The sequence below is a fragment of the Rhinolophus sinicus genome, linkage group LG10 (assembly GCF_036562045.2).
Source record: "Rhinolophus sinicus isolate RSC01 linkage group LG10, ASM3656204v1, whole genome shotgun sequence".
Lineage (NCBI taxonomy): Eukaryota > Metazoa > Chordata > Mammalia > Chiroptera > Rhinolophidae > Rhinolophus > Rhinolophus sinicus.
The window spans coordinates 19,569,665-19,584,853 of record NC_133759.1 but is presented as its reverse complement, the minus strand read 5'-3'; the positions used below and the strand labels follow the sequence as shown (position 1 = coordinate 19,584,853).

The 15,189-nt window shown below is 32.5% G+C and overlaps 1 protein-coding gene across 8 annotated transcripts in view; it reads left to right on the top strand.

Moving 5' to 3' along the window:
• The window catches only part of RBMS3 (RNA binding motif single stranded interacting protein 3), a 1,259,852-nt gene that overhangs the window by 1,158,309 nt on the left and 86,354 nt on the right, over window positions 1-15,189 (top strand). For all 8 annotated transcript variants that reach the window (XM_074312720.1, XM_074312722.1, XM_019745285.2 and 5 more), the window contains one exon: window positions 1,442-1,492. In XM_074312720.1, the coding sequence (XP_074168821.1) occupies window positions 1,442-1,492 (51 nt within the window). The remainder of the gene's footprint in view (window positions 1-1,441; window positions 1,493-15,189) is intronic.

Sequence of the window (15,189 nt, the reverse complement as noted above, 5' to 3'; positions counted from 1 at the left end):
AGTATAAAGAGTATCTAGTGTCATTTTTAACTTTCAAGAGAGAAAGCGAAAGCGTGAGAGAGAATGCAAGTGTGCGCATGCAATGTGTTTTTCTATATTTTGCAGATGGTGGGGGTGGATGTTTTACAACGGGTAAAACTGTAATGTTGCTGACTGCTACTAATTCAGTTAAGTGTCACCTTATTCAGCCACTACATACTTCATTTCAAAATGTCCCAGTTGTCAGAGCATCAAACTTGAGACTGTGTACATTTTTCCTTAACTGATCCCTCCAGAAGCAGTTCATTTCATTCTTTTTCTGCACTTAGATTCTTGATACATGTCGGTGGGTGAAAAGAATAGACTTTCGTGTGAATTGCACTGTAGGGTCTAAGAATGGCTGATTTCTTAATTGCCATTCTTTGGGACCCATGAGGCTATATGCAGGTGCTGTTCAGTTTTTGTTTTTCCTGCAGGCCTGCCTGGTTGTAATGTGTGTTTTGCTTTTTTTACCCATTTTTCCCCCTAATCTTGGCCTCTGTTTCAGCCAAGACCACCCATTGAGCCCTAGTATAGAGCACTTTGGTGACATGAATAAAATATCCACAGAAGAGTGATTTCACTTGGGAGGGCTCATAAGTGGAATTTAACCCCAGCTCTCTTTTCTCAAAAAAAGGAATTAGAGCAATTTCCTATGTTGCTGATTCTCACTTTTCACCACTTCTTCCTCTTTTTTTTATATATATAAAGTACATTGCAGTGTTGCTTGTGTGAGTAAATTGAAAACAAAATATTCAGTGTTCTCTATGTGACAATCAGCTCTTAAAGCTGACTGTCTCATTTGGCTGACAAGACATTTCAGAACCATTGGCTGGCTTAAATACTCATTTTTATTTACCATACCAATTACTATAAGAGAAAAAAATCACAAACTTGCTTAACGTGAGTTTATCCCAAAGTATTCCCCCAAATTTCTGGTTGATCTCTTTAATTCTTACCCCATCTTTTACCTCTTGGACTTATCTCCAAGATGGGAATCACTTGAGCATTTGAAGTTAGAACAAGTGACAGAAAAAGAGGATGTCTTAGCAGTCAACTCTTGCCTCCTTTATTCTTTGCCTGGGTATCCCTGGAAGTTGACGTCTAAATAGGAAGTCCTTGAGGCCTCCTAATACTTTTGTCTCCAACACCATCTTCAACATATGCTCCAGAGCTTAGCCTGGTCCATGTGGGCACTGCAGCCAGCTCCAGTGACGTAGGAATTTGCTTTACATTTTAACATGTTTCAGGGACCAAATTAACCAAGTCCAAGAATAACCTTTCTATATTTATTTTTGAGCACTAATTAGCTGTAAAGTCAGATGGACTCCACTTTCTTATGACCTAGTGTGACTCCACTGAACGCAAGAACCAAGTTCTCTCTGTGATTGCTTTGTGCTAATAAATGCTGTTTGATGCATAGGTCCAGAGTACTTCATGGATGCCTCATCCGCCATACGTTATGCAACCAACAGTAAGTGTTCTCAGTCACCTGAGGCTAAATATTTCTATTATCCAAGTGCAAGCTTTTGTAATGCATAGAAGCTTTGGGGTAAAGCTTTTGTTATATTCCATACCTCTTTCAGGCAGCCATATTTTCCAGATAAAAAGCTGTTCCTGAAATTCTACAAAAGCATGTACAATAGAGAGATAGAAATAGAGAGATAGAGACAATAGAGATGGAGAGATAGGTGATAGAGAGAGATAACAGATAAATCAATAGATACATTTTCTTGGAAATAGTAGTCATACCAGTCAATCTGTCAAGTTGATGTCTACTACTTGTTGTGAATAGAGAATTTCTACTTCATGCAGGAACTCTGAGCTCTGAACAATTAAGTTCATTATAGGAGGAAAGCCTTTCTGTTTTCCTTTTCCTTCTGTTTCCTTTCTTCATCAAATGCAGTTTGGTGTACTTTAGGCGTGAATGTCAGTGTCACGGCCAAGTGCTGACTCAAAGCAATACATTTAAAACAGGAAGGTAGTTGTCTACTAATAGATGGCAATATATAGATAGATAGCAAGGTTGGTAGATATTTCTTATGTTAAATAACTAGAGTCATTCTCTTCTTCTTTAGTGGAAAGTTTCTTCCCAAAATATTCAAACTCTATTTTTCTATCTGCTAGATTTCTCATTTCGTAGAACAATATTACATCAGTCCTAAGTGAAAAATATTACATATTACTTTAGAATCTAGACTGAAGGTTAATGATTCAATTTGCCTTTATCTAGTTTTTTGCAGGTTATCTAGCTCTATAGAAGTACAAGATAGAGAGATTTCAAGAGCAATATATTCATGATAGTGTGAGGTAAGGAAGGAGCCCTAGACTGCAAGTTGTGTGACACGGTCTCTGGTATACTCTTTTGGGTATGCTCACATCTGTGCCTTCACTTCCTTTTCTGTCATTGTATTTAACTATATGAAGGATTTGGGGGAGGATCAAAGGGAGAGTTTCACATGTGAAAACAATTTTTTAACTATGACATGCTATACATTATTATTACCATTATCCTTATTATTATTGAGTGTATTTGTTATACAAAGAAGCGGTGCTACATTTTAACTCTTTTAAAAGCTAAATATAAATAAGGTAGCACATGTTAATGACCAGGTTGCTAAACAGACAGGCATCCATTTCCTGGACGCAAAGGATCATGGCACCTGGTTTTCATATTTGAGCTTTCTCCATTTTTTTTTTTTTTTTTTTAATAAGGAACATTCCATGTTGCTTCTAATGTTTTGATAGTTTGTTTTTTATTCCAGGGATAAAATATATGTGGCTTCCTACAGCAGAACGTCAGACCATATTTTGTAAATCCCTCTCTTTAAATCCCTCACCTTGGGGGCTTCCTGAGTTCATCTGGTCTGTGTTCTGTAAATCATACCAACATACAACAAATCCAAGATACACTTTCCTGTCCAAGTCATGAGGTAGAATTCAATAGTATACTGCCAAACCAATGTATAGCACAGACTGAGCCAACACAGGGAAAGGGAAGATGTCCTGCCAAGTTCTAAAGAGCAGACTTTTTACAAGGAAACAACTACCTTCTAAAAAAAATAACGTGTTCATCTATAGAGCCCTAATGCTAGCCTAGTGCTCACACTGAGGTTAAGCATCATCTCATTGTGGCCAAAAGGAATGCACCTCTGACAACATCTGTATATTTTGCCAGATGTCAAAGTATATAATACTCTACAGTTTCTAGAGCTGTGAGGGGAAGGGAAGATGTTTTTGTATGTGTCTTTATTTCAACTATCACTCAGGACTTAGCAAAATGTTTCATTACCACCTGATCCACCCCAGCATAGATTCAGCCCCACTTTTGGATGTATCATTTCTCCTACATCTTACTCTAGCAATAGCTCTGTGTGTGTGTGTGTGTGTGTGTGTGTGTGTGTGTGTGTGTGTGTGATTTGTCTCCTTGGATCTTCCTTGCTATGGCTACTGCTCAATGACATCTTATCACTTCCCATAACTAGACTGTGCATCATGTCTGAGCTTAGGTCAGTCGGTTTAAAATGTAGTGTTTGTGGCAGGGGCAGATTCCTGGCAAAAGGAGTGGCTGGGCCACCCACCACTTTGTTGTCTCTAACGTGGACAAATTGGCTGAACAGTGTCATGGAAACACAGAGTTTATACCATCAATCTTTGCCCTGCAGCGGTGTTGCCGGTCGTCTAGATTGCATAAATAACCTTACCCAACTGGTTTCAGTTTCATCATCAAAATGAAGGTTAAATGAATCATTCTGTGATACTAAAATACAAATGTACTTAAGCAATCTAAGGCAAAAAAACACACAAAATACCTGGATCTAAAAAGAATGAATGAATGACTCGTTGATTAATAGCATGGATTCTTGGTTAGGTTCTTTGCGATAAAAAGGTCTTTTCTAACCATGAGACTTTGGGCAATTAAACTTTCTAAACTACATTTCTTTTGTCATCTGTTATGTGAACATAATAATTCCTAAATAATCGTGTATTTTTCATTAAATGAAATAAGTTATCAAGTATTTAAAATAGTGCCTGGCAAATAGCAAACACTCAATACATTTTTATTTATTTATTTATTTATTTATTTATGTAGTCTGCACATTATGCCTTAGATTATCCCAATTATATAAAATAAGTGTTGGAATAGAAAGTTGAGAATAAGCAATCATGACCTATTTCTACCCCATTCCGACTGCTTATTTAACTTACTTGTCTAATGAGTCTGGTGGAGATAGCCTCTATGGCTATACATAAGACAACTTGCTTAGATTGGTACTTATTTTATTTCCTTACTAAACCACTCAGCATCTAACACTTTTTCTTTAAGAAAAAAAAAAAAAAAGGCCCTTTGGGTACCCCCTTTATGTCAGCAACTAGAATCTACAAATACATTCAAGGTGTCAGAATCTATATATCTCCAATATGTTGCCCTCATACTAATTTGCTTACAGCTTTTCTCCTCTCTCGCGTTTTCTCTTCCACCATTTTGAGAAAAAATCTCATGTACAACCTCTAACAGTATAGACATATCCCCACCACCCCCCACCTCCGTGTCCCACGCCCCTGCCATCTCTATGAATGCACAGGAGCCAGAAGCCCTGCTGGCTTTGTTGCAGTCTTGTCTCCCAAGACTCTAAGATCTCTACCAGGTTTCTGAAGAAAAAACAGTGCTTCAAGAAAAGTCTTAGAATAAAGTACAGTGCCTCTGGTCTTTACCAGGGTGGGTGAATGGTTAAACTAGAGAAGCAACGATCTGTAAGAGAGAAAACAAAATAATGGAAAGAGGGGAAGGGAGCAGTACAGAAATGAGAGAAGAACAGATAACATAAGCATAAATCTGATGTTTGCCATTTAAGTATGCTTTTTTAGAGATTGAATTTTCTAAGGTGTGAGTAATGTACTGTTTTGTAGATTTAGAGAAAAGATTCTGAGAGGATTTTTAACTTTTAAGAAAGAGGGGATAAAAGTCTTCTTGCCTGAGTGAGAACTATCATACTGGTGTTCATCAAATAGCAAACGCTTGGTTCTCAGTTATTGGACGCTGGGACTTTATCAGGGCCCCTGGAAAGTTGTCAAACCTCACTGAAGGCAGAAAGAGTGCTTCTGTTTGCATTTTGTTGTTCACCTGAACAGACACTGAGGAGAGAGTACTGCTAAAATAAATTAGGAATTCACTTTTTGCTCTAAGGAAGTAAAAATGCTGACTTTGTCAAAGCAATCAGTTATTTGTTCCTGCTTCTTAGTGCAGGGTTCTGTACTATTCTCTGAAATCTCACCATTACACTGACAGAATTTTAATAGATGATGGATTGCACCAAATATCTACTCTGCATAGCAGCATGTCACATTGGAATCGCCTATGAATGCACAATTGAAATTTCTGTGTTGCAATACGTGGGATATTTCGTTAAATGTGTGCTGACAAGGAGAAAAGATGATGGTTCCCAAGAAGAAGCATAGTTCCATTCCCTTAAATTTTATTTAGGCTCATTTTAATCATAAATCTTCTGTTCTTCATATGGTTAGCATTATTTCATCTCAAGGAGAAAGGTCAGCTTTCATTTTTACTTAATTACAAATTGGTTATCTAATTACAGCATTCTAAGAAATACAAGATGCCCTTATTTAATCATTGGATGATTTGTTGCTATGCATGGCTAAATTATGACTTTCATGATTAATAAACCTGAAGTTTATAGCTAAAGTTTAAATATAAACTTGCCCTCAACAAAAAGGCTGTTCAAGAAAGCTCTTAATATTTGATTTGGTCATTCTTTACCTGCAAACAAGTAAGGCGTAAGGCTTAATTTTAAAGGTTGTGCCCCCAAAATTTGTAGGTGTGTTTTTTGTAAAAGCACATCACCAAATTTGGAAAGAATATTTAAACCTTTAGAATTTTGTTCAGGAAGCCAGTTTTTAGATACTATCCTTTTACTCCAACACTGGAGGTGAGCAAAAATCCTAATCCTCCTCTATTCATTATGAAAGTCAAAATGCTTTTGCTATCTAAGGTGTTAGCCCGGTAAAAATATATCTCCAGGCCAAATCTTCTTTTTAAACTACAGAGCAAAAATGAAACAATAGCAGCTCTAACCCACATATACTATTTCTACCAGAAAAGAATTCAAATGGATGAGAATGAATTTAGGAACAGCAGGTTCTTTTTTGAGTATCACCTCCTTTCAAAGTCGGGTAATGTGAGCACAAACAAAATAATTTCCACAGAAAATCTCTTAGACACCTTAACTACGGGGAAGAAAAGGCAAAACAAAAATCATAGTGCTAGCTTTGCCATTGTTAGCTTCCAAATTCTACAATAATTTTTCAAAAATAATCTCAAGTAACTTTAGAAAAAAAACACTTTAAAAAATGAAATTCAAAGTTCGTAATTCCAAAGTGTATAGAGCAAAAAATACTTTCCACTTAGAATTCCTTCACTGATAATTCTACTCTTCAGAAGTAAACATTGTAAACGAATTTGTATGCCACCATCCAATTTTTGTATGCATATGAAAATATATATGTACATGTGTAAATATATATGTATTTTTAAGATATATACAAGGTTGATAAGCAAATATTATATTGCAACATAATAGAATGTCTTGTATGTCATTACATGAGTCACATAAAGATCTATGTCATTTTTTAACATTTTATAATATGCAGTTATATAAATACACCAAGACGTATTTAACCAATTTCCTATTCATAGTCCTTTATGTTGTTTCTAGTACTTGCTCATAAATCAAGACTAATATTGAGCACTTGTGAGAAAATATCTGTAGGATATATTGATGGTACAAACGGTATGTGTGTTTTAAAATTTAATATACATTATTGCTAAGTTGCACTTTAAGTGAGAGTGTTTATTTGCCTGTGGCCTCAATTAACACTGGGTATTCTCAAGTTTCAAATATTTGATTAATGTGATAAATTGTGAATGATAACTTATTGATGTTTTACTTTTATTTCTCTGAGTCCTAGAGGAGTTGAGTTGTTTTTCATATGTTTATTGACAAATTTTATTTTCTTTTTCTCTGAGCTCCAAGTTTCTTTATTTACTCATTTATCTCTTTGGCATTGATCTTTTCTTATTTTTAGAAGATCTTATTACAATCAGTAAGTTAACATTGTTATAGAAAATCTAGATATTTTATCAGTTTACTTGGAATTTAATTTTATGGTATTCGTTGTACAGAACTTTAATATGTAGTATATGTTTTTTTAGTATATAGCATTAATCAGTTTTTCCCTTTAGAACAGAGTCAATAATCATTTTCTGTAAAGAGCCAAACAACATATATTTTCAGTTTTTGTGGGCCATATGGTCTCTGTTACACCTAGGCAATTATGTGATAGTAGTGTGAAAGCAGCCATAGACAATATATAAATGAATTGGCATGGCTGAGTTCCAATAAAACTTTATTTACAGAAACAGATGGGGGCCACATTTGGCTCATAGGCTATATTTTGCCAGTCCCTGCTTTAGAGCATCTGGACTCAATACAAAATACCTTTTTAACTATAAGATTTAAAACACCATATGTTTTTGTTTGCTGTTTTCTTTGTTATTTTTGCTTTTGTATTTTTTAGTTTAGTAACTTTTAACATTGAGATATAATTGACATAAACAATGTATCACCATGTTTTATTACTGTGTTTATACTATATTTTATTTTAAATTTTTGTTACTTTTGGAATTTATTTTGTAACATTGGATGAGATTATGATCCAACTTTTTTCCCCCCCAAATAGGTAACAAATTGTCATAAACAGCTTCTACCATATAAATCCTCTATATTTTTTCCACTGATATAAAATTTTATTCCAAATTTTATCATAGGATAAAGCTCTTCACATCTTTGGTTGCATTTTTCACTCCATTCTATTCTATTTTTTTATCAGAATTCTATGATTATAATAACTATCAGTTTTTAATTCCATCTATACCTGACAGGACTTCTCACTAATGTTAATTTTTTCTTGTTTCTCAGCAATTTTTCTAGCTATGTTGTGTTTCTCAAGAATTCTTCTAGCTGTTTTGCATTTCCAGAAAAACTTTAGTAGTGGTTTGTGAAGTTAAAAAAAATCCACTAAAATTTTGATCGGGATAACTTTGAATATACATAACTTATGGGAACTTTCTCCACTTCCTCTCAAACACTTGTTATCTCTTGTCTTTTTGATAATAGCCATTCTAACAAGTGTAAAGTGATATCTTATTGCAGTTTTGATTTGCATTTCCCCAATGATTAGTAATGTTGAGCACCTTTTCAGGTACCTGTGCCATTTGTATGTCTTTGGGAAAATGTCTGTTTAGTTCACCTGCCCATTTTAAAAGTCAAATTATTTAAGTTTTTGCTATTGAGTAGTATGAATTCTTTATATATTTTGGATATTAACCCCTTATTAAATATATGATTTACAAATATTTTCTCTCGTTTAATAAGATGCACTTTGTTGATGGTTTCCTTTGCTATTCTGAAGCTTATTAGTTTGATGTAGTCTCATGTGTTTATTATGCTTTTATTGCCTTCATTTTTGCTGTCAAAAAAAGAAAAAAAAAAAAAACCTCATTGCTAATATCTATGTCAGAGAGCTTACCCCTTGTGTTTTCTTCTAAGAGTATTACAGTTTCAGGTCTAATGTTCAAGTCTTTAATTCATTTTGAGTTGATTTTTGTGTATGGTAAAAGATAGGGATTCAGTTTCATTTTTTTGTATGTGCTATCCAGTTTTCCCAATGCTATTTATTGAAAAACTTTCCAAATTGTATATTCTTAGCTCCTTTATTATAAATTAATTGACCATATACACATAGGTTTGTTTCCTGGGCTCTTTATTTTGTTTCATTGATCTGTGTATCTGTTTTGACGCCAATACTATATGGTTTTGATTATTATAGCTATATAGTATAGCTTGAAATTAGGAAGTGTATGCCTTCAATTTTGTTCTTTCTCAAGATTGCTTTGGCTATTTAGGGTCTTTTGTATTTAGCTTTGGCTATTTTAGGATTGTTTGTTTTATTTCTGTGAATAAAAATGCCATTGGAATTTTGATAGGGATTACATTGAATGTGTAGACTCCTTTGGGTAAGATCGGCATTTTAACAATATTAATTCTTCCAATCCATGAGCACAGAATATTTTTCTCTTTATTTGTGACTTCAATTTTCTTCATCCCAAGTTAAATATATTCCTATGTATTTTCTTCTTTTTAATACAATTGTAAATGGGATTGTTTTTTAATTTCTATTTCTGATAGTTCATTATTAGTGTATAGAAACATAACTGATTTTTATATATTGGTTTTGTATCCTGCAACTTTACTAGATTTGTTTATTAGTTCTAACAGTTTTTTTTTGTGTGTGGACTTTTTAGGTTTTCTGTATGTAATATCATCTCATCTAAAAATGATGGCAATTTTACTTCTTCCTTTCTATTTTGGATATCTTTTATTTCATTTTCTTGCCTAATTGCTATGGCTAGGACTTCCAGTACTGTGTTAAATAAAAGTGGCAAGAATGAGCAAGCATCCTTGTCTTGTTCCTGATCTTACAGGAACAGCTTTCAGCATTTCACTGTTGAGTGTGGTGTTAGTTGTGAGCTTCCTATATAATATGGCCTTTATTATATTGGGGTACATTACCACTGTACCTAATTTATTGACAGTTTTTTTCAAAAATGGATGTTGAATTTTCTCAAATGCTTTTTCTGCAACTGTTGAAATGAGTATATGATTTTTATTCTTATTTTGTTAATGTGGTGTATCATATCCATTGATTTGTGGGTATTGAACCATCCTTGCATTTTTTGCATAAATCCTACTTCATGATGGTGTATGGTTGTTTTAATGTATTGTTGAATTTTATTTGCTAATACTTTGTTGAGGATTTTTTAATGTTTTCATCAGGGATATTGGCCTGTCATTATCTTTTCTTGCACTGTCCTTGCCTAGTTGTGGTATCTGGGTAAAATGAATTTAGAAGTATTCCATCCTCATCTCTTTGATAAAAGAGTTTGAAAATAATTGGTACTAATTATTCTTTAAATATTTCACAGAATTCACCAGTGAAGCCATCTGGTCCTGGAATGTTTTCTGTTAGGGGGTTTTGATGACTGATTCCATTACCTTATTAGTAATTAATCTATTCAGATTTTCTATTTCTTCAGGAGTCAGTATTGATAGATTGTTTCTAAGAACATACCATTTCTACTAGATTGTTTTTTGTTGTAGTCTTAGTAGTCTTTTATGATCCTTTATATTTGTACAGTGTCAGTTGTAATGTCTCCTCTTTCATTTCTAATTTTATTTGAGTCTTTTCTCTATTTTCCTGGGTAAGTCTAGCTACAGCTTTATCTATTTTGTTTATCTTTTTAAAAAATAAATCACCTCTTAATTTCATTGATCTTTTTTGTTGTCTTTTTAGCCTCTATTTATTTCTGCTCTGATCTTTGTTATTTCCTTTCTTGTACTAATTTTGGGGTTTTCTAATTCTTTGAGGTGAGATGTTAGATTGTTTGATTATTTTTTCATTTATTTTCTTAACATAGGCATTTATCTCTGAACTTTTCCTCTTCAAATTGTTTTTGCTGCATCTCATAAGTTTTGGTATGTTGTATTTCCAATTTTATTTGTCTCAAGATATTATTTTTATTTTTCCTTTGTTTTCTTCTTTGACCTATTTTTGTTCAGTAGTGTATTATTTAATTAACAATTGTTTTATGTCTTTTGAGTCCTTTAATATACTACTAATGTTTTCTCTCTCTCTCTCTCTCTCTCTCTCTCTCTCTCTCTATATATATATATATATATATATATATATATATACTCTACATTTCTTAAATAATTTATTTGGCATCTTAATATTTTACTAAATATTTTTGTTACTAAAGCTATAATATTTCAAAATTATGTATTTTATATTTTACTCATTTTTATTATTAAATTTATTGGGGTGACATTGGTTAATAAGATTATATACGTTTCAATGTACAATTCTGTAATACATCATCTGTTATTGCACTGTGTGTTCACCTCCCAAAGTCAAATACCCTCTTCTACTTCACCCCTCCCCCTGTACCCTCTGGTAACCACTAAACTGTTGTCTGTGTCTATGAGTTTTTGTTTGTTTGCTTGTCTTGTTTGTTTCTTGCTTTCAGTTTTATATCCCACATTTGAGTGAAATAATCCATAAAGATATATGTACCCCTAAGTTCATCAAATTATATTGTCTTATTGATCATTTTGGTGTATAGAAAAATAATCTATTTCTGTACACTGATATTATTAATTTAAAATTTAAACATTCTTTAATTATTCAAAAGCATGTTGAAATTTAGAACATATACATTATTGAAAATAGGAATATAAAAATATCAATTTTCTCTTGCCCAAAGATTGCTCTAGTTAACATCTAATAGTATGTCTTTCCAGATCTTTGTTTGCACCTATACCTACATTTACTAATCTATCGCCATCTACACGTAACACTCATATAGATCATATATATCACATGTATGTATGTATGTATGTGTTAGCTTTCACTAAAATGAGCTTACACAGTACATGCTATTTTTTAACTATTTTCAGCTAACAATCTGTACTTTTCCATGTCAATAATTTTTTTTATCTTCTGTAATCAAATTTTCCCAACAATCAAAAATAAATTTTCTATAAAGCTGGATTACTCAAGTAAGGAAACAATCAGTGCACATATTATATATGGTTTTTGTGTCCTTTAAGTCTCATTTTGTCTAGCACAGTATTTTTTTTTTCTTATATTCCTGGTTAGCTGCCCTGCAGAATGTCCCACCTTCGAGAAATGTCTGGCTGAATCTTCATGGTTCTGTTTATCCTGTTCTTTTATCCCATATATGAAATAATTTTATAACCAACCAATTTTCTAAATTCTCTTATAATTTCTAATAATTGCATTGAGAATTAGGTTTCCAAAAAATTGGGCCAAAAATAATCTCATTTTCCATTTCATTTCAAATATTTATATTTCACAATCCATTGGTGTACCCAATTGCATTGTAGGATATCCTTTGACTTGTTTTTAATCTTAATGAGAATGCCTCTATTATTCGTTTGTTTGCTTGTTTTTGTTTGTTTGTTTTAGACAAGTGTAATTGTTGAATTTAATCAAAGTTCTTTTGAGAAAATACGGAGATTTTAAATTTTATTTTATCAATGTTATCAATGTATTTGTAACTAATTTTATTTTAGTTAATTTTATTAACACTTTTTTTTTTTAAAGGTGAGACCTTTCTACAGTGAAATCCTTTTGGTCATGATATAGCCTTCTTAAACCATACTTCTCAATTACATTTGTCAAGATTTGATTTATTTTGGTATCGGTCTTTATTAATAAAATTATTAACTGGTATTTCTTTTAGGTGTACTGTTTTAGTCAGCTTTGACTGTCAAAACTATCACAGTTTTATAAAAATAATTTGGAAGTATTTCTTTCCTCTAAATTCTGGAACAATATTAAAAAGTATTAGATGTATCTGTTTTTAAAGATTTAAAAGAATTCTAATGTGAAACCATTTTGGCTTTTGGAGAGGAATGCATTTATCCCACTAAATCCAATTTTAAAAAATGTATTACCCCTGTCAGATATGTTCTGAGTTGAATAAAACTTTGTAATGGATTTAAGAATTAATGAACATCATGATAATCATTAAGTACTGTATCAGGTTGTTTCATAGTTAATTTAATAGTTTGGTTGCCAAATGGTGACATAATTAGATTCTGAAATGGCATGGTTTTGAGCAAATTGGCATTATTTTTTATTCCTTGACTAGTTGTGGATTTTGGGACATATATATCTTAAATTTTGTACAACTTAAAAATAACTAATCACAAACTGTGTGATAAGAAATTGTTAGATAATAGCAAGTTGTAGGTAAATAACTTGTTGTGGTTTTATTTGTTTTTGTTTTTTTTAATTTGTTTGTTTGTTTTTTCCTGGGCTCTGAGCCCTTATTCACTCTTCATTTTAGGAAATTAAGAAGCTTGAGTTTAAAGGGAAAAAAATCAACAAATAAGCAAATATTCTTGAGCATCACATATGTACAGTATATTCTTTTTGGTATTGGTAATGAACGAAGAGAAACAAGAAATAATCGATTTGCGAAGATCATCTTTATGTGCTTAGGATAATATAATTGAAAGTCTGAAGCAGAACAGGTGTCAAATGTTTGGCAATTATATCACATTGAAAATGATGAGGTATCTATGAACAGTTAAGGACAGAAAACAAACATATAAACATGAGTTTAAAGGATGGGTGGTGCTTATGGAGTTAAAAAAAAAAAGAAGAAGGGCACTTCAGGTGAAAATAATACACAAAATGTATAGCGTTGGGTTTTAAGTTATTTCAAAGGGCAGAAAGGAAAACCACCTGCATTAAGTGAAATGTTCATGTTAGGGAATAAGAGAAAGAATTGCTTGGAAAGGTAAATTGTTTTCTATTGAAGTACAACTTTTATTAGTCAATCTGATACACATCACTACACATTTTTTGTGTGCTTAATGAGCCTAATGGTGTTGTCTAGAATTTAGGCTTACTTTGGAAAATGTAAAACAGAAAGGCTCAATTGTAGCACCATTGTGTGTTAAAAAGCCATCATTTCCTACAGAGTAATGGATGAATCAATCATGAATGGAAATTTTAAAATTTTGCTGCATTCTAAAAATGTCACTATGCAAAGCCTCTGTACATAAAGTCATTTTCTGTCTGCCAAAATATTTTTGGAGGTAATGTTCATCTTTCAAGTAGTGCTTCTGAAACCTTCTTGGAGAGACCATTTCCTGATGTCTAAGATCCCTGCCTCCCTAAGCACAGAGTGTCAAGAATAAGTAGTGAATTTGGAATCTTTGAAACCCAAATGTGTGCCTATGACCTGTCTTTTGGCGTGCAGTTTTCTGTTATTTTACTACAGACATTTAAAAGGAAAGAATAGCTCAAGGAATAATTTGTTACTGTTTTAGAACTTCAGACACAACATTCTGAACACAAAACTGTAACAGCTGCTAAAAGAAAATGTTCTAATTGTACATGCCCTCCAATATGTACTTAGATAGTATTTAGAATTTCTTCATCGCTGCATCATCAGTAAACCAGAATATGCCAGTTTCTCTGTGAAGATGTTGACATTACATCATTAATAGCTATTTAGCATAATATAATTAAATAGAAACACAATATTAAGTATCCAATTTATGAAAGCTTATTTTCTATGGATTATCTCTAAAGAAAGCATGTATGCAGCTAAAATAAAATCCATGTCAAACTATCTAGAAAATAGCAATACAGCAATCATTTATTTTATTAATGTTGCCAGGGCATCAGAGACTACTAAGAAATCACTGAAGGATTGACAATAAGGGTACAGAGAGTCTATGATACTATTTGTTCATATTGGAAGAAAATGTCCATTCATATCTACAACTGTAACGGTTATGTGAAATATGTGGGTATTCATTAAACAAGTAGTCATGAATGGGTTTCAAATATTGAGAGTATTTCTCAATATCAAAAAATATTATTTTCTACCTCTTGCATCTCAGAATGTCATTGGGACACTTTATTTGGCTTTAAAGATTAATCTCTGGTAGGTTAGCCTGCGAAAGCCTAGTTATTTCTCCATAAATGTTATGTCTACAGTTCAGGATCATGGTTAATGGTATTGATTAGCTTGGGTTTTGTTGGGCAACCAATTAGGGTGTACCAGAGTCAATAAAGGAGATTGTCTATAGCTATATATCTATATCTATATATCTATAATTATGTCTAGCTATAAAATCAGGTATGCTTTAAAATATTTATATTATTTTGGGGTCAGTGACAAACGTAAGAAATTATGTAATTTAGATTATTTTTCAAAATACTAACACATACCAGTAAAGTGCCTTCAAATTTTTCTATTGGTTAAGAGGAATATTTACCAAAGGTAGGTCTTCAATTTACATTTACTTCCTGTTTTAATTCAATTTGTTTCCCTCTTGATCAGACTCCCTGTCAGAAAATAAACGCTTACAATAATTTTCAGTCCTGAGTAACACTTGAAGTAAGTGTAAAGCATAGAAGTAGTAAAGTGGTAGGAGTTATTCATTATATCAGAGAGCAGAGGAATTAGGGCAGGCTTCACAGCTCCTG